At 43.7% G+C, this 19,163-nt stretch overlaps 1 protein-coding gene across 1 annotated transcript in view; it reads left to right on the top strand.

Moving 5' to 3' along the window:
* Positions 1–19,163, top strand: part of ATOSA (atos homolog A) — a 50,740-nt gene that overhangs the window by 23,121 nt on the left and 8,456 nt on the right. Inside the window, exons 2-7 of the mRNA XM_035130740.2 lie at positions 5,359–5,543; positions 6,365–6,567; positions 7,168–7,293; positions 7,531–9,358; positions 10,436–10,546; positions 18,232–18,311. Coding sequence (XP_034986631.2) covers positions 5,359–5,543; positions 6,365–6,567; positions 7,168–7,293; positions 7,531–9,358; positions 10,436–10,546; positions 18,232–18,311 — 2,533 coding nt within the window. The remainder of the gene's footprint in view (positions 1–5,358; positions 5,544–6,364; positions 6,568–7,167; positions 7,294–7,530; positions 9,359–10,435; positions 10,547–18,231; positions 18,312–19,163) is intronic.

Here is a 19,163-nt window from a genome sequence, read left to right on the forward strand (position 1 = left end):
TGGGAGGGTGGGACTATCTCTGTAGTTGTATATTTTGAGCTGTGAATCCTGGCCCTCAAAAATATGTTCTAAGAATACACAGTACAGGCTGTTACAAAATACACATGCACCAATAACCTCCCCTCAGGAGAGGCTTGCAACTGGGATAACTCCCTGGGATAATGGGTGAAACTAGGTCAGAGCTGTGTGAATATACCATGGGAGATCAGCCTGCACATTCTGTGGCTCCAGATAATGCTATATTTCATGCAATTATCTCCTTTTAAATACTGTTTCATGTTTGTTTGTTTGTTTGTGTGTGTGTGTGTGTGTGTGTGTGTGTGTGTGTGTGTTTACAATCTGGATTTTAGGGTTTTGGGTTGCAAGTCACACCGTGTCCTCTTTGGAGCAGAATTGTTGCAATAAACAAATGCTATAAATAAGTATAAACAGTGCTTTTTCCTGGGGTGATGCAAGGGTACGCATACCCCTAAACATTTTGTGAATCTAAGTTTGGCCTCATTGAGGGGCAGTACTTCAATATGAGTAGGAAAATGCGAGTACCCCTAAACATTTTTTAAAGGAAAAAAAAGCACTGAGTATACATTCACCAAATGTATGAATTGTTGACCACTGGTTAAATGATACTTATGTAAAGGACTCCCTTGTCTGTTAGTTTGACGTTTATGCACATTAGTATTCTGTTCTCAGTATGTTTACCTGAAGGCAGCTCCATTGACTCCTGGGACAGTCAAGTAGATATGCTTAAAATTTCTGCCATATATGGGTTAAGATTTTAGCCATATATAGCTATATATAGATCACGGAAAGACTATAACTTTCACCTAATCAAGAAAGTAAAAGTTGTTCTTAGAATCAAATAGATAAAATTTATGTGGGAATATTTTACTACCTGCTTAAAAACTGGATTTGTAATACAGTTCTAGTAAAACATACTGTACTGAAAACACTATCCTGGGCTTAAGCTGTGCTGACTTTGAACTTGTGTATGTTTACTGATAGTCTAAAGTTACAGAATTTAAAATAGACCTTCTCAAGTTTCATTAGTTGTAGCTGATCACTCTGTCGGGGACTCAGCATGTCTGATGACCTGATTACAAAACATAGGTATTTTACCAAAGCTGAGCTCACAACCAGTACCTTCCAAGGTTGAATCTCTTGCAATGTTATCCAATATCCTCTTCTGCCCATGGAACTTCTTTATGAAATCCACTTCAATTTTTACAATCCCAAGTACTGTGGAGGGAGTATACAGTATTGTCAAATTGTTGCCCTTTGTTTTAAATGTTGTGATATTTTTCATAGTGCTTTGTTTTAATGGGAAGTTTTTAAAAGCACTCTTTTGGCAAGTGCCTGATTAGGTGGGCATCTGCTCCATTCTCTAATAACTCCCATTGTATATTTGCTAGCAAAAGACAGAAGCATTGGGCAAGTTCTAGCTTTACTCATTTGCAAACTATTTTATCATCTGAATGATTTTGAACCAGAATAATGGCCAAACCAGACAAAATCCCAACATGTGAACATTGCAAAGTCATGTGAATTTGTTTAGTTAGTTGGACAAAGGTGTACTATAAATCTCTTAAATACCCACTGCCTTGATCATAACTGACAATGCTTATGCTACCTTTATATTAGAATGTCCTGCTGCTGTTTGTATTGGCAGGTGGAAAAATACTTTCTTTTTATGACTATAATTGGCATGATTGATTGAAATTTAGAAAATCACAGGTTCTTGGAATAATCAATAATGTTATTTTACAAGTCCTGTTGAATTGGTGAGAACTGTTTGTGATTTTGATCTTGCTAAGTAGAAATGTCAATTTTAGTATCTTATAGTGTGTCATGGACAATGCTTGACTTAATATTTGTTGTAATAGGAACCAAAGGGGTGTTAGCTGAGAATGTTACATGTTGTTGAGGTATATAGCAACTCCTTGTTTTGGGTATCATCCTATTTTGAACACCAGTTTTAATTTTTTATGTTGCATGAGGGCCCCTACAGACTGGTATTTTTTATGGGTGTATTCTGCAACAAATTTCAACATGTCATTGATGCAATAATAGTGCATTAGTGGTAGTTTTATACTATGCTGTTCATACATCATTCCACTTGATTATTTCTGCAATACTTCCTCAATATTCCTGCATTATTGCTATCTGGAGGGCTACTCTTGCACTGTAGTGTAACAGAAGCAGGACACCCCCCTCTCCCCAAAAAAAGAGTGGTATGAAAAATGGGAGGATTTCACCAGTTGAAAACAAAGGAGTATGTCCACCCCAAAACTTTTGTAGGCACAGTCAGTATTGAAAGTGGCATTGTCTACAGCCACCCCAATATTACCCTGAACACAAATAATCATGAAGACACAATTCAAAGGGCTTTTTTGGGGGGGCAGGGGGACTTGGTTCATCTCCCCCCCCCAGTCATTCAGTTGGAAATGGATTTGTCCAATTGTACCAGCATATTTTATTTTCTGTACCTTGATGTTATGAAAGCTTCTTGCTTTTGACATTAATGAATAACATGGTGTTGTAAAAATGGGCAAAAAGTATATTTTTGTCTCATGAATTTCCAATATGTATAAAATAAGTTTTGAATATCATTGGGTATTTCTGTTGTTCCCTGGCTGGGATGGAGATGCTTCTTGGGGAGGCCACAGTTGCTAGGGGAGGCAGCAGCTCCTTTCTAAATTCCTTCAGTCCAAGCTTGTTCTACATAAATGGTAGCACAAAAATTGATAGGCCACTTCCTATGTTCTACGGTAGTTGTGAGTTTCCATACAGTCAGTGAATTCCTTGCTTACCATTCAGAGATTCTGCCGGTTTAAAAACTAGTGAAGACTGTTGTTGTAGGGTCGGTCTTGATGATACCCATGGATCTTTTCCAAATCTGTGATCCTGTATTTGTGAGTTAAGAATCTATAAGAGGAAACCTGCTGAAGCAGTCAAACTAGTTCCTTTGTTAAGATAATGGCCGTAGCAGCTCAGCTAAGTACCTGTCCTTAGCATCTTAAAGAGTTAGCCCTGTTACCACAGAGACAAATGGGTAGGCTTTTCCCACCTCACCTAGCTGGGTGTCACATCTTCCTTGGATGGAGAACAATAGCCAGGGGCTTGTCTTGATCTGAGTGGGGCCCAAAGCTGTAGCTCCTGGGTTCTTGGAAACCTAATAGGGAGGCAATATCTGTTGAAGTGTTAATGCTGTGAGCTCTTCCATTGTTTGCTCAGGTTGTATATGCGTGTGTAAATTAGGGTTGCCAGACTCAATAGAGGACAGGACTTCTGTGCCTTTAATTGCCCTGCTCTCTTTTGAGTTTGGAAACCTTAAAGAGAAACCAGCAGACCCTTTGTTTAATTTCCAAGCAAAGGGTATGCTGGTTTCTCTTTAAGGTTTCCAGACTCAAAAGAGAGCAAGGCAATTAAAGGCACAGAAGTCCTGTCCTCTATTGAGTCTGGCAACCCTAGTGTAAATAAAACCATATATCCTAAAGAAACCCCAGTCTTCGTTGACCATTCCAAGGAAACAGAACTCTAGAAAGGCACAAGCAAATTTGAAGTCTTTTGCTGCTCTGGTCTCCTTTCTTACATTCGTCTTCCCCGAAACTAAATTCTAGAACATCTCTTGAACAAAGTTTCAGCCTTCAGCTATAGGTTTCAGTAAACTTACCTCAGTTGTTGAGTAACTATTCAAATGCCTGAGTTTCTAAAACCTGAACTACTGTTTTGGGTTTTCCTCTTGTTGCTCAAAGTTTTCTAAAGATGCAAGTCTTTAAAAAAACATTTCCTTATATAAGTTAAATGGAAATAGGGTTGTTGTTGTTTTGCTATTTACTCTGCTTGACTGTTAGTAATTCAGCTAAAGTGGGTGGTAGATGGGTTTGTTCTTTACTGTAACTAAACCATTGTGAAACATAAACTTACATTTTAAACGTTGTAATCTTTAAAAATGCTTGGACTCAGTACCACTGAAGCAGAATGCAAATGAGGCCTGCAGTTTTTCACAATGGGGAGTTCTGTGATAGAAGCATAAAACAAGGGAATTTGTTACATTATGCATCTGCTGGAATCAAGTAAGTGTAATTTATGAAGAGCACTGCCAGCTGCTGCTTTATCTACTCAGAGTTGCTGAATTTTAATTCTTTAGTTTAGACTGGACTTGTGCTGTAACAATGCATATTCTGTGTGCTCCTTGTAAATCCTGTTTGGCACAAGAGGTGTCCATTATTCGAAGTTGCTTTAAAAAAATTCTTCTGTAATATAGGAGTGGAAGCTCTTCAAAACTTATCCAAAAGTAACTTTTTAAAGCTGATGTACTGATTGATTCTTGCCCAGTGAATATTAATGATTTAGTCCAATGCTTTCTGCTTAACATGGAACTAGGGATGGTGAAGAAATTAGATTTTATTTATATTTTAATGAGAAACTATCTAATTTTCACATCTCAAGCCAATACACAAATCAAAACACTGGTGTCTTTTGAAATTTGAATTTATCCGAATTTTGCAAAGTAACTATTCAATGAAACAATATGTACAATAATGCACATACAGGCAACCGCACCCCCCCTCGCATCTTCAATATGTACCTGGCCGTGCATTGCACCGAACTTGGAAGTGACCTGAAAACATTTCAAAAATGTCATAAAAGGGGGTGGGATTGAAATGGGGTGTTTGCAGGCTTTTTTGATTGTGTTTCAAGTATACACAATTACTGACATTTTTGTATACCACCCTGGAATCTTTTGATGAAGAAAAAAAGGCAGATTGTTTAATGTCAACGAGTTATTTTGGGCTGATTTGTGAATTTTACTTCTCTCCACCTTAGTTTTCCCTCCCATTAGTTCCTATCTGCAACTAATTCCCTCCAATTAGTTCCTTAGCATTATTCAGAATATTATGATAGCCACTGTTGTGCATAGGTGATGCCATTTTCACTATGCAAGCATGAGAAGACTCAAAACTTAGATGGCAGAAATTATGATATTGTGGGAACTATTTTGTACAGCTGTACAAATTGTATTTTTGACATTGATCCTATATACTTCCCTGTCAGTCCAGTGGGAAGGCTGCTTCTGTGTAGCCAATCAGCACTGGAATACAGAAAGTTGCTTGGCCTTTGCTGGAACTAGTGGCAAAATTTAGAAGGACATTTAGAATACAATTTATGATTTTGTAATGTGCAAAAAGAGTGATATGGTGACATGATGATGCTTTTCGTATACTATAATTTTAAAAAGAATTAAAAATACGTTTGAATTTTGTCAAAGTAGAGTGTGTGTATGTAACAAAGAAATAGATTTTGAATTACTGTGCATATTGGTATTCTTATATAAGTGGATGTTTTGGTCTGTCTTAGACACTCTGGATGAATACTTTGAATATGAAGCAGAGGAATTCCTCGTCAACTTAGCTTTGCTGATTACAGAAGGTAGAACACCAGAATATTCTGTGAAGGGTAGGACTGAAGGCTTCCACTGCCCTCCTGCGCAATCAAGTCAGCCCGTAACAACTAAGCATGAATGCTGTGACAAATTGGCCCAGGTATAATGATCAATAGACTATTCAACTGTTTAAAGTAGTTCTTCCAGTAAATTAAATTGCAAATGGTATATAGTATTGTGTGTGTTATATTTAACGCCTTAAAAAGACCACCTATATAGTACAAGGACACTTTACTTAAATCTTATCAGTATTTGTCATTCAATAAAATGCTAGAATCCCTAGTTTTCTTAAAGCACAATAGTCAAATATTGGTTGGTGTTCTGATAAGATTTATCTGTTTGTACCACTGGTGGGACTTGTAAATGTTTCATGCTATGCAGAATTAGTGTATAGTAGCTCCCTCAACTTGCAGGAGAGAAATTTAGAATAGAACATTCTAATTTGCGTTTTTTGATTAGGGAATAAACTGTGCTAATGTCCTAACGTTCAAATAGTTAAGAGGTTGTAGAATATCAGAAACTGAATGAGTACCAAAAATCAAATATACATTGGAGATATGCAATGGCCATGTTGTTGAGCAAATATTACCAAATTCCTAATGCTTTTGAGTTCAACACATCATTTATTGGATCTGAGCTAGTTTAATTGCTTTTTAAAAATTTAAGCAAGTCATTGAATTTAGAAAGCTGCAGCGTTTGATTCTGGCCATGTTACCCTCTTGGGTACCATTGACCATGCTTTAATCAAGGATGAAGTGGAACTGGATGAATTGGAAATAGCTCAAGAAGAGCTTTGCCAAGCTGTGTCACCTTTTCAAAAACACATTATAAACTTTGTATCTTACAGAAGTGTGTCTTTCTGGTTTGTACATAAGAAGCAGATTTAAATCTAATATACTGCTGTCTCATATTTTTTTCAAGTGTCGTCAAGCTAGGCGCACTAGGTCCGAGGTTACGTTGTTGTGGAAGAATAATATTCCGATCATGATAGAAGTTATGCTACTTCCAGACTGTTGTTACAGTGATGAAGGGTCTACTACAGAAGGAAATGACTTAAATGATCCTGCAATCAAGCAAGATGCATTGTTACTAGAAAGGTGGATTTTGGAGCCAGTTCCACGACAGTAAGTTTATATATGATGAGGGTTGGTGAAATACATAACAGTTGGCATAGAATCTTAAGTCTACAAGAGGCTAATGTATATGTTTTCATTTATTTGGTTTGGGCATTAGTTACAATTTGTCAGATTGTTTCTTTTGTGTAAGGAAAATATTAAATTGAAGTTGATTTTTACTTTTCTGTAATTTTACATACTCATTGACTTCGCAAATAGTGCATTCCAGCTTTGTATGCTAATGGATTGTGAGTAATTAGAATATATTTTAGTGAATGCACCAGGCTCTCTATTCTTGATGACACTGAAAGTGTGTGCTTAATTTCTTACCTTAGTTTTTAGTGATATATTTTGTAGGTACAGTAGAAATTGGAAAGCAGGCTTGATTTTGCTACTCATTGCTATTGTCTGTTAATAATTCTGATTCCTTGTTCAGTTCTTGCAAGATGCAAGAGAATCCCTTTATGAAGGGAATTATTGTAGCAAAAGTGTGCATGGGAGAGTATTTTCACTCTCTATTTGGATAATCTAATCAAAGCCAAACTAATGTTTTGCTTTCTTTTCCATATAATGTTTTTAATCAACAGATATTTGTTTATGTATTTTTAGAAGTGGTGATCGATTTATTGAAGAGAAGACCCTCCTGTTGGCTGTCCGCTCTTTTGTGTTCTTTTCTCAGTTAAGTGCTTGGCTGAGTGTATCACATGGAGCAGTCCCTCGTAATATACTCTACAGGTAGGCCTTAATGAGACATTAGCTCTCACTTAGCAGACATCTGGTGATTAGAGAGAAGCAATGATTTTTCCAGTTGTGTTTCTCTGTATGACCTAGTTTGGGATAAAAATGGGGTTTTTTATTTTTAAAAAATATGTGTCTGCTGAGAGCTCAGGAGCCCTCTCCCCAGAACTATATTGCATTATGTATAAACAGTTGGTTTGCATTTAAAATCCCATATGTTTTCTAATTTTTCAGAGTCAGTGCGGCGCATGTGGATCTTCAGTGGACATTTTCCCAGACCCCAACTGAGCATTTTTTCCCTGTTCCCAACGTTTCTCACAACGTGGCCTTGAAAGTCAGTGTCCAGTCTTTGCCTAGACAATCTAACTATCCAGTCCTGACCTGCAGTATTCACACCAACCTTGGATTTTATGAAAAGGGGATAGAAGATCATAATGTACATCAGCACTGTGATTCCATCAAGGCAGAGCAATGCACTGTGCCCACCTCACAGCGTGCTTGCGGCAGAATAATGAGGACTGAAGGTTTGCTTGGTGTGAGAAAAGGCCCTGAGTTTAGTACATCTGTTAAAAATATGAAACTTTATCCACCAACTGGGCCTGTGTCTGACTTTGGGGCATCGGAGTCTAAAGTTCAGTGCTACACGGCTTCTGTTGACAGCAAGAGGTTACTGCAGGAACCGTTAAAATCAATTTGTTTAGCTGATTCCCACATACATAATGGCTACTCTTCCCGCCAGCCATTAGGAGAGTCTATTCCTTTGATAGGCTGCTTACTCCAAGAGCGGCATGAAGTTATAGCAAGAATTGCCCAACATCTGATTCACTGTGATCCAGCAACGTCACCCACCTTAGGGAGGCCATACAACACAAATGATGCAGGTTTGGTTAGCTCAAAAGTTGCACGTTGTGCGTACGAAGAGGAGGGCTTGCAGAAGAAAGGAAGAGAATTGTTCTCTTCTACTGCTGACTCAGAACTTCCTTCACCAGAAAATAGCAATGTTGGAAAACCTCGAATAATACCAGAAACACCATTGTCAGATGCCTATGTTCCAATGAACCAGTGCTCTCGCCAAACTATAGAGGAAACCAACCCTCTGATAAGCTCCTTACTTCAAGAGCGGCAGGAGGTCATAGCAAGGATTGCTCAACACCTGATTCACTGTGATCCACCCGTGTCTCATGTTAGTCATCCTGTGTTTAATGTCCATGAAATTAGTTCAGTTAATCCAAAGACTTTTCACACTTCCTGTGAAGAGGACAGCCCACTGAAGAAAGGAAAGGGAATATTTTCAGATTCCTTCTCTAGTTCAAAATTGACTTTCTTGGAAGACAACCAAAAAACAAGAGGTAAAACACCAGCAACCCCTTTGAATTCATTTAGATATGATGTTGAAATGAAGTTATCTCCAAAATCCCAAGCAAGAAGAAAACTCCTACTAGCAGAGTCTAATGAAGTAGTCCAAAACACATTTCAGCTGTCTCCTGTCAATAGAAATAAAAGTCAATTAACCTATACAAACCAATCATGTAGCGAAGAAGATTATAAATCTGAACTGGCAGATAAATTAGAATCTATAATTTCTGGTTGTTCCCATAAATCTCAAGTAGTAAAGAAAGGTATTGCCAAGCAATGTTCTGATTTCAGTAGCACTGATGAAGTAGTTTGCACAGATAAACATAAGGACAAAACAATCACTAGCGAAAACAACATCCCAGACTGTTCAAATCCACTGTGGGATCAGTCCAAAATACCTGAAAATATAAAAGTGACTGTAACACAGGCACCTGATAGTTTGCACAGAAATGAACTTAAGCGCTTAAACAAAGACTCTAAACAACCAAATATTTGTGAACAAAGCTCCCAGCTGACTAGTATTGAAAATTATTTACATAGAGATCATGAAAGTTTCAAATGCAAGAATAAACAAGACAAAGTGAAAAATGAACACGATGAGAATGAAGACCCAACAGACTATGAAGTTCAAAAGCGTTCTCAGAAGAAGCTGGTTGGAGAAGGCTTGGTGGCTTTGTTTGAACAAAAGAAGAATGCAGAGGTGCTGGTGGGTGGTAGCTAACTTGCATGTTTTTGTTTTTGCTTTTTAAAACGTATCCGACTACTCATACATTTAATTTCTATCATACTTGGCTCCACAATAAAGTGCTGAAGTGACACTTTCAATGTATTGTGGGTCAACTGAAATCCTTATAGTAGACAGTACTTCAGTCAAAAGCACATTCATGCTGTACCCTTGCATGTGATGTTGAATGTCTGTAGATTCTTTATAATCTTTGCTAATAATGCACTTATGTACCCAAACTGATTCCCCATTGTGTCTTATTCTAGATTATCTACTTTTCCAAAACATGTTGCTATAAAACAGAAGATGTTGTAATTCCCAAGGGAAAGCATCCTGATTCCATTGTATCCCTTAATTTTGATATGGCTACCCTAGCATCAATGCTCCATAATGCATGTTTGATTCTACAAATAAACAATGCCTGTTTGTGCAGTTGTGCAAGTAAAAAACGAGTCAGCATGCAGTATCTACTACGATTGGAATGTGAGCGAGCTGCTCTGTAAACTGTAATTTGACAACTTAGCTGTTTGAACTGAGCTGTAATCTTAAAATGAGCTGCTGAAGGTACATCCACAAGGGAGCTTTCTTAGGCTCTTATTCCAGTTCTTTAGTTCTAAATCAGAAACATATACCCTTCTTTACCCCAAAGCAAGGAACTTGCTGTTGGAGAATCCTTTAATGCATCCCCAACTGGCGGCCCTCCAGATGTTTTGGCCTACAACTCCCATAATCCCTAGCTAACAGGAGCAGTGGTCAGGGATGATGGGAATTGTAGTCCAAAACATCTGGAGGGCCAAAGGTTGGGGATGCCTGCCTTAATGGGATTTCTACTGGTGTACTGTGGATGCTACCTGCATTGATCTGTAGCCCTGACATATGGAGAACCAGCATGGAGTAACTTGCACTTGTCACTTCCTTATGAATTTTGGAAGTTCAGTATACTTAGGATAAGACATTGTCCCTGAGAAATCACCTATGCAAATGTAATGTAAAATGTGCAAGAGAACTGAACTTCAGAGGTTTCCTATTTATAACTGATTGTTTTTCCTCTGTGGGCAGCGCACAGCACCACTCAAACATGTGTTGCATAGGAACAATTTTCACCATTTGGTTGGGACTTCTACGAAGGCTTTCCATCCTCGAACTGGATTGCCTCTACTTTCAAGTCCTGTAAGTTGCCGTTACATAGTTTTGTTATGTTTCATAATAATATTTTTAAAACACAGGATGTGCTGTATTTTAGATACTTTGCCTCCAAATTATTTTTACTCCTTGTTAGGGCATTCACCTATTAAAACATTTATACATAGAAACAAAGCAATAAATTAGAAAAAGCTAGCCTCAGTTGGTGGGAGATAACAATTATAGTAGTCTCTTTTATAGTTTTAGAGTGCAACTGAAAGCATTGTGAAATGACCCAAATGCATAATTTTAGCTCACATGGACTGCTGCTGCTGCTGCTTCATAACCCACCTTTCTCCCTGACAGGGACTCATGACAGCTTTCAGAGAAAAGAAGAACAGCTAAACACACAGGGGGGAAATCGTTAAAAAACCTATAACCTATTAAAAACCTATAACCTATTAAAAACGTATAGACCAGGCATCCCCAAACTTTGGCCCTCCAGATGTTTTGGACTACAATTCCCATCTTCCCCGACCAGTGGTCCTGTTAGCTAGGGATCATGGGAGTTGTAGGCCAAAACATCTAGAGGGCCAAAGTTTGGGATGCCTGGTATCAACAATCACAACATAGACAGCATGGCATCCACCCTGTCATTTAAAACGGTCAGTTCCCAAAAGCCTGTTGGAGCAAGAAGGTCTTCACTTTCCGGTGAAAGGACATCAAGAAGGAAGCCCATCTTAACTTCCCTAGGGAGAGGGTTCCAAAGTCTGAGAGCAGCGACTGAGAGATAGCCCCTAGGTCTGATCCATAGATAACTGTGAGGGACAGGGGATATCGCGAAGTCCCTCCCCTCCTGAGTTCAAGCCCGTCCCCGAGCAAAGGGGAAAGCAGGGAGAGTTCCGATTCCAGTGGGGAAGCAGGAAGTCGTGTCCGAGGCTCAGGCAAGGTAGAGGAGCCAGGGTCCCAGGTGGGACAGGAAGGGGCAAGCAAGGGGGGAAGACCCATCCCTCCAACTCCAGAATTACGCAGGAAGAGGAGGGGCAAGAGGATGGGTCTGCCAAAGCTTTTGTGTTGGAGAAAGACGCGCCAAAAGCCATTAGGAGGTTCTGAAACCGACTGACAACATCGCTCCGTGTAAATAGCAATGACTTGAGCACTGTAAATACGCAGCACCAATAAAAGAATAAAATGCAGAGCTGCGTAGCGTCGTTACTCTGAAGTAGTCCACTCCGGCCACTGTGACAGCAACCTCCTAATCATTTTTGGGCTACTTCGGAGTTGCCGGGATGAGCGTGTCCGAGGCGGAGAAGTGGCGGCAGATCGCTGAGCAAGCCCAGCTAGAACTGCAACAGCTGTCGCTGCAGGCGCAGGGAGAATTGAAGGCAGCTAAAGAGGAGACTAAGAAGGTCCAGGACGACCGGCTACAACTTGCGGAACAGGTGAGAGAGCTCCAGGAAAAAGAGCAGCATTTAAGGGCGGTGGCGGTAGACCTCCAAAACAAGCTGGATGCAGAGAAAAACAAGGCGGGAGGGGCTCCCCAAGTCCAAGTGCTGCCAGGAAGGAGAGCAGGGACCCTTGTAAGCAAGTTCAATGGAGACCCGAAGGAGTTTCAGGGCTTTGAGACTGAGATCGTGTATGCTCTTGAGCTGCACCAGAATGAGTTCCCCGATGATGAGCACAGAGTAGCGTTTATTGTGGAACATCTCACCGGAGCAGCCAGGGAGTGGCTAAGACCATTAATCGCAACCAAGAATCCTTGCATGAAAAATGTCCAACAATTTCTAGAAGGTTTGAGGACGATGTATTCGTCCGATAGTCATTTGGACCAGACTAAGGAGGAACTGCATAATTTACGCCAAGGAAATATGACAGTTCGCGCATATTGGGCGAAATTCACCATGCTGGTGCACAGACTGGGGTGGGTTTTGGATTCGCCTCCCATGCAAGCTGCGTTTTACTTGGGTTTGAGCGAGGAGGTGAAGGATGAACTCTCGAGAGGTCCAAAGCCCAGTACTATGGATCAGCTGAGCAAAGCAGCTCTGGCGGTGGGGGTGAGGCAGGAATCCCGGTGGAACGACAAGCAAGCGACGCGCGCAAAGCGGGCTTGGTTCCCACGGTCGCAGGAGAAGCCACTCCCTCAACAACCCTTTCAGGCCACGCCTGGAGCCAGCCAGGACCAGGAGCCCATGCAGATTGATAGCGCGCGCGCGCGGGCTTTTCAAACCCCAGCGGCGCCAAGACGCAAGGAGGGAAGGGGCGGGAATTGCTTTCTCTGCAACTCACCCCAGCATCTCGTCAGAGACTGCCCACATCGCAGGGAGTGGCAAGGAAAGGCGGGAACGGTGGTGCCCTCCCCCACTGACGCAGCACCACAGCAGGGAAACGGGAAAGCCTGGCTGCAGGAGACAAGGGGCAGCAGCCAGGCACAGTCAGCAGACAACAGCCCCAGCCCGCCCACCCGCACAGAGAGGTGCAGAGCCAGCCCACCCCTCCCAGAGCAGGAGTGGTTCTAGAAGTGACGCTAACGCTCCCAAATGGCTATCCCCTGACGGTCCTCGCCTTAATTGACAGTGGGGCGTCCGCCAACTTCTTCTCGAGAAGCTTTGCAGAAGAGCACCAAATCCAGCTTTTGCAGTTGGATTTTCCTCTGCACGTAGCAACCATTGACGGCAGGGAGCTGCTGGGAGGGGCCATCACACATCAAACCCCCCCCATGAGAATGACGGTGGGAAGGCACTCAGAGACACTGGCGTTCAACGTCACCACCATCTCAGACCCCCCCATCGTCTTGGGCATGAGCTGGCTGGCGCGCCACGACCCCTCCATCAGTTGGCACCAGAGGTGCATCACGTTTGGGTCAGACTTTTGTCTGGAACATTGCATGCAGCATCAACCAGGGGAGGGGCCGCCGATAGCCACGGTGGCCACCATGCATATCAAAGGGGGTGAGGCAATACCCAAACCGTACTGGGACCTGCAGGAGGTCTTCAGCGAAGCGGAGTCCGACCACCTACCCCCGCACAGGCCTTTTGACTGCCAGATCAACCTGGTGCCAGGGGCGACGATACCCCCAGCCAAGCTGTACGCCATGTCAGACCAGGAGCTGGAGGATCTGCGCGCTTTCATCGACAAGAACCTCAAGCGGGGGTTCATAAGGGAAAGCAAGGCAGCAGGGGGCAGCCCGGTCTTCTGGGTGGACAAGAAAGACACGCAACAGCGCCGTCTTGTGGTGGACTTTAGACGGCTGAATTCGGTGACAGAGCCCGTGGCTTTCCCCATGCCCAGAGTGGATGATCTCCTGACAGCGGCACGCAGGGGCAAGATTTTCACCAAGCTGGACCTAAGGGGGGCGTACAACTTGATCAGGATCCGGGAAGGAGATGAATGGAAAACCACGATGTTCACGCCTCTGGGCTCTTTTGAATATCTGGTGATGCCCTTCGGTTTGCAAGGGGGCTCAGCATGCTTCCAGGCCTTCATGCACCACGTCCTGGGGTCCCTCCTCTTCAGGAAATGCTTGGTCTTCCTAGATGACATCCTTATCTACTCGAATGACCCAGTGCAGCATGTGAAAGATGTCAGAGAGGTGTTGCAACGCCTGAAGGAGAACCACCTGTATGTGAAGCTGGAGAAGTGCAAGTTTCACACCAAAGAGGTGGACTTCCTGGGCTACAAGCTGTCAGACAAGGGGCTGGCGATGGACAAGGACAAGGTGCAGGCCATCCTGGACTGGCACAGCCCCAGGACGCGCAAAGATGCCCAACGCCTACTAGGCTTCGCTAACTTCTACAGGAAGTTCATCAAGAACTTCTCTCGCGTTACGGCTCCCATCACGGACTGCCTGAGAGGCAAGCAGAAGTTCAAGTGGACACCAGAGGCGCAAGCAGCGTTCGAAAGCCTCAAGAGAGTGTTCGCCTCAGACCAAAACCTGTTCCATGTGGTGCAGGACGCGCCCCTACGCATTGAGACAGATGCTTCTGAAAAAGCTGTGGGCGCAATTTTGTTGCAACTGGACGCCAACAGGGAGTGGAGACCCTGTGCCTTCTTCTCCAGGAAGCTGACACAGCCTGAACGCAACTACACAGTGTTTGATAGGGAACTTCTTGCGATCTACGCTGCGTTCCAGCACTGGCGACACTTCCTGGTGGGCGCGAAGCACCCCATCCAGGTGTGCACAGACCACAAGAACCTGGAGTTCTGGAGAACTGCCAGGGTGCTCAACCAGCGGCAGATACGGTGGGCAGAGTTCTTCTCGAACTTCAACTTCTCCATCCACTACATCCCGGGGGAGCAGAATGTCAGGGCGGATGCCCTCTCCCGCAAGCCAGAGTACATGGAGGAGGAGGCGCCGCCAGCCCCAAGGCACATTTTCCCCCCGTCGGCATGGTCCTGCGGAGCAGCTGTGGTGAGCGAGGCAGAACTCACAGCACTGACGGCAGCGGATGAATTTGCCAACCGCATCTTCAGAGAACTGAGAGGGGGGAGGGAGCAGGCAAAAGACTTTGCAGAACGCAGAGGGCTGCTTTTCTACAAGGGTGCGCTGTACCTACCCACCACCCAGCTTCGACGTACGGTCCTCAAGCAGATGCACGACAACCCTACAGCGGGGCATTTTGGAAGGGACAAAACCGCTCACCTGGTCATGAGACACTTCTGGTGGCCAGGGGTGCGGGAAGATGTTCGAGACTATGTAAGGGGCTGTACCACCTGCCAGCGGGCGAAGGTGGTCAGAGCAGCGCCACCAGGGTTGCTGGAGCCCTTAGCCACACCACACAGGCCGTGGGAAGTGGTGTCCATGGACTTCATCACAGATCTGCCTTCGTCCAGGGGTAAGACTGCAGTGTTGGTGGTGGTGGACCTTATGTCCAAAATGTGTCACTTTATACCGTGTGCCAGGGCAGTCTCGGCAGAAGAGACAGCCAAACTGTTTGTTGATCACATTTTCAGACTGCATGGATTACCTTTAAGGGTTATTTCGGATCGTGGCCGCCAATTTGTTTCCAGGTTCTGGCGGCGGCTCATGAACCTCCTGCAGGTGGAGGTCAGCTTGTCGACGGCTAGACACCCGCAGACCAACGGACAAGCGGAGAGGGTCAACGCCATTCTGCAGCAGTACCTGAGATGCTACGTCAGCCAGCGGCAAACGGACTGGGTTGATCGCTTGCCACTAGCAGAATTTGCCTACAACAATGCAGTGCACGTCTCCACAGGGGTGTCGCCCTTTAAGGCCAATTACGGGCGCGACCTCAGATCTTTCCCAGAGAGGGAGAGGGAGGAGGAGGAGGAGGAGGGCCCACAGGCTGAGGATTGGGCAGAGGAACTGGAGACGGTGCACCAGCAGCTCAGAGAACACTTGGAGAGGGCCAAGGAAGCGTACAAAAAGGGGGCAGATCGCCACAGGCGACAAGGGGAGGTCATCAGGGTGGGGGACAAGGTGTGGTTGTCCTCGGAGGGCCTTCCCACCAGAGGGAGGTGCAAAAAGCTGGCACCCAAAAGGCTGGGCCCCTTCACGGTCACGCAACAGGTAAACCCGGTGGCATACAGGCTGGCACTGCCAGAGGACATGAGGGTGCATCCAGTGTTTCATAGATCGCTGCTGTCGCCGTACAGGGAAAGCAGCAGGCTCCGAGACAGCGAACAAACCCCCGAGGGAGGGGGGGAGAGGGAAGGCAGGGAGCAACTCAATGAGGCCACGGCCATCCTGGACTCAAGGTGGGGGGTGGGGGGACTGGAGTACCTCATGGCATGGGAGGATGCTCCACCGTCCCAGAATGAATGGGTCCCAGCCACTCAGATACAGGAGGAATTCTTGGTGGAAGAATTTCACGCCCTCTTTCCCCACAGACCCAAGCCCTGGCACATGGAAAGGGAGGGGGAGGAGGAGGAGGCACGGGAGAGCAGCTCACCATGGCGCTGGGAAGCGGAGTTTGAGGAACCAGAGGATGAGGTATGGGTGTCACCGAGATCCACCCAGTCAGAGGAAGGAGCAGATTGGCAGAACGTTTTTACCCCCACCAGCTCTGACGCCACGGACTTTTTGGGATTCCCGTCCGCCCAGGCGGAAGGGGGGGGCTCGCAGGACTGGGGGGAGGTATTCACACCAACGGGCTCGGAGAGCACTGAGTTCTTAGGCTTCCAGTCGTCACCGACACATGGGGGGGGCCTGGGGAGGGGTGAAGGAGAGCTTGGGAGGGGGGTGGATGTGAGGGACAGGGGATATCGCGAAGTCCCTCCCCTCCTGAGTTCAAGCCCGTCCCCGAGCAAAGGGGAAAGCAGGGAGAGTTCCGATTCCAGTGGGGAAGCAGGAAGTCGTGTCCGAGGCTCAGGCAAGGTAGAGGAGCCAGGGTCCCAGGTGGGACAGGAAGGGGCAAGCAAGGGGGGAAGACCCATCCCTCCAACTCCAGAATTACGCAGGAAGAGGAGGGGCAAGAGGATGGGTCTGCCAAAGCTTTTGTGTTGGAGAAAGACGCGCCAAAAGCCATTAGGAGGTTCTGAAACCGACTGACAACATCGCTCCGTGTAAATAGCAATGACTTGAGCACTGTAAATACGCAGCACCAATAAAAGAATAAAATGCAGAGCTGCGTAGCGTCGTTACTCTGAAGTAGTCCACTCCGGCCACTGTGACAATAACACTACCCAAAAAAGCATCTTCCCACAAAATGAATTGCCAATGCAATCAGCTTAGATAACATTGATTGCCTGTTGGGAAAGGTGAAAACTTGAATGGATCATTTTCCTCCCATACAAATTACTGTCCGTGATAGTATCATAGTAACTTGTTGAACAAAATGCACACAACATTGAGTCTGTGTGTGTGCAACCCCAGACACTGGATGTTGGAGATACTTCCTTTTATTATTTTTTTGCGTGCTACTTTTTTGCTTAAACAGGATCTAATCCAAAAATATAAGCTTCACACAGATAATACTTCTTGGTTCAGCATTATTAATAATACCTATCCTTTACCATGAGGTCCCAGGGTGGGTTACAACAACTCAAAAGCAAAATATTTTAAAAACCCAGTTACAATAGATATAAATTCAAGAAAATTGAAGCTTTCTGTTGTACATTTAGGGTTGTTGCTAGGTTAACTATATATAATTTTAGATTTAACTACATAATGTTAGATTTAGATTGCACTCTGATGTGGAAATACATTTGTGTTCGGATTTGCATGTAATGCTTGCGTGCGTTGTTGGCAGTTAATTTAAATTAAGAGAGCCTATCTGCATCACAGATGGCTATCTGCCATATCAAATGATTTAACTTGAAAAGCAAACCAATAAATACTATTCAAACTACTGATTATATACTAGTGGTTCGTAATCTATACCCCTTTGGACCACTTGAAAATTACTAAGGGTGTTGGTGGACCACTTAAATTATTTTTCTGTCTCCTGCAGCAATTGTAACACACTGTGCTATAGGCAGTATTGTTTTTAATTGTTTTCACAAACATGATGCAGAATGTTTTACAACCATTCACCTGAATGATGTTCACAGACCACTGGTGGTCCACATGGGCACAATTTAACTCTGTAACCCCTGTTACAGAGTTCCTTTTCGGTTCTAATGCCAATGGTGGGAGGCTGGATACACTCTGCTTTCATTATATCCATTTGCTTCCATTAAGCCCCTAAAACATTTTAAAATGTTTGATATCAAGATTTCAAGGTCTTGTGGTCAAAACCTAAGTCTGTTTTTATCCCCAATCTCCTTCCTTTGAGGTTCCTGAAAGAAAAACACGATCGGGATGCTTTGATTTAGATACATCATTATTACAATTGAAATGTTTGTCCTCCAAAAGGTATTTTTATTTACCAAAAGGTTTATAATATTTGTATGTTTTTACAATGTAATCTGTAACTGTGGGTGTGCATGAAGAAAGCACAAATGTGCACCTTCAACAAGATCTCCTCAAACTCAGCTAATTTTATGTGTACAGTAACTAGGGCTACAACCTTGTAGTTGATTTAAAATCTAGCTGGTTTAAAAATCAGCTAAATAAAAAAACCAACTAAATCAGCTAAAAAGACACCACTGATTAACTTAGCAAGACATTAAATTCTTTTTAGAAAAAACTTCTAAAAGGTACAGATGTATTTATTTCAACAATTTATATACAACTTAGTCACGATCACTTACCGGTAGTATATAGTCACTTAGTCACACCTATTTAATTTCTTGGCAAAAATGATGCATTGCCCAGATTCAACAATACAACCTGGGTATCTTGTCATTGTTTTAACTGGCAGGCTAAGACACGTTTGTGCCTTACTTGTGTTGCTAAATGCACACAGGCCTTCTGTGAAATGCTGATGAATCCAAACATTTAGGAAATTCCCAATGATTGCACAGAAAGATGCCTAGGTGATACATGCTAGACTGTTACCTTGTGCAATGTCAAAACTAGCAGTTTTTCAAATCTGTGGAAGCAGAATCTATGAAAAGTGTGTGTCAAACTGACATTTTTAGGAGTAGTGTTTATAAATTTTAAAATGTACATTAGTTTAACGTCAAAGCGTAAGACAGTGGAGGGGGCTGATCTGTAGTCCTCTAGGTATTGTTGAAGTACAGTTTCTACCAGCCCCCAGCTAGCATAGCCTGGGGCAAGGGTTGATGGGAGTTGTAGTCCAGCAATATCTGCAGAGCCACATGT

Source organism: Zootoca vivipara, chromosome 14 (genome assembly GCF_963506605.1).
Source record: "Zootoca vivipara chromosome 14, rZooViv1.1, whole genome shotgun sequence".
NCBI classification, from domain to species: domain Eukaryota; kingdom Metazoa; phylum Chordata; class Lepidosauria; order Squamata; family Lacertidae; genus Zootoca; species Zootoca vivipara.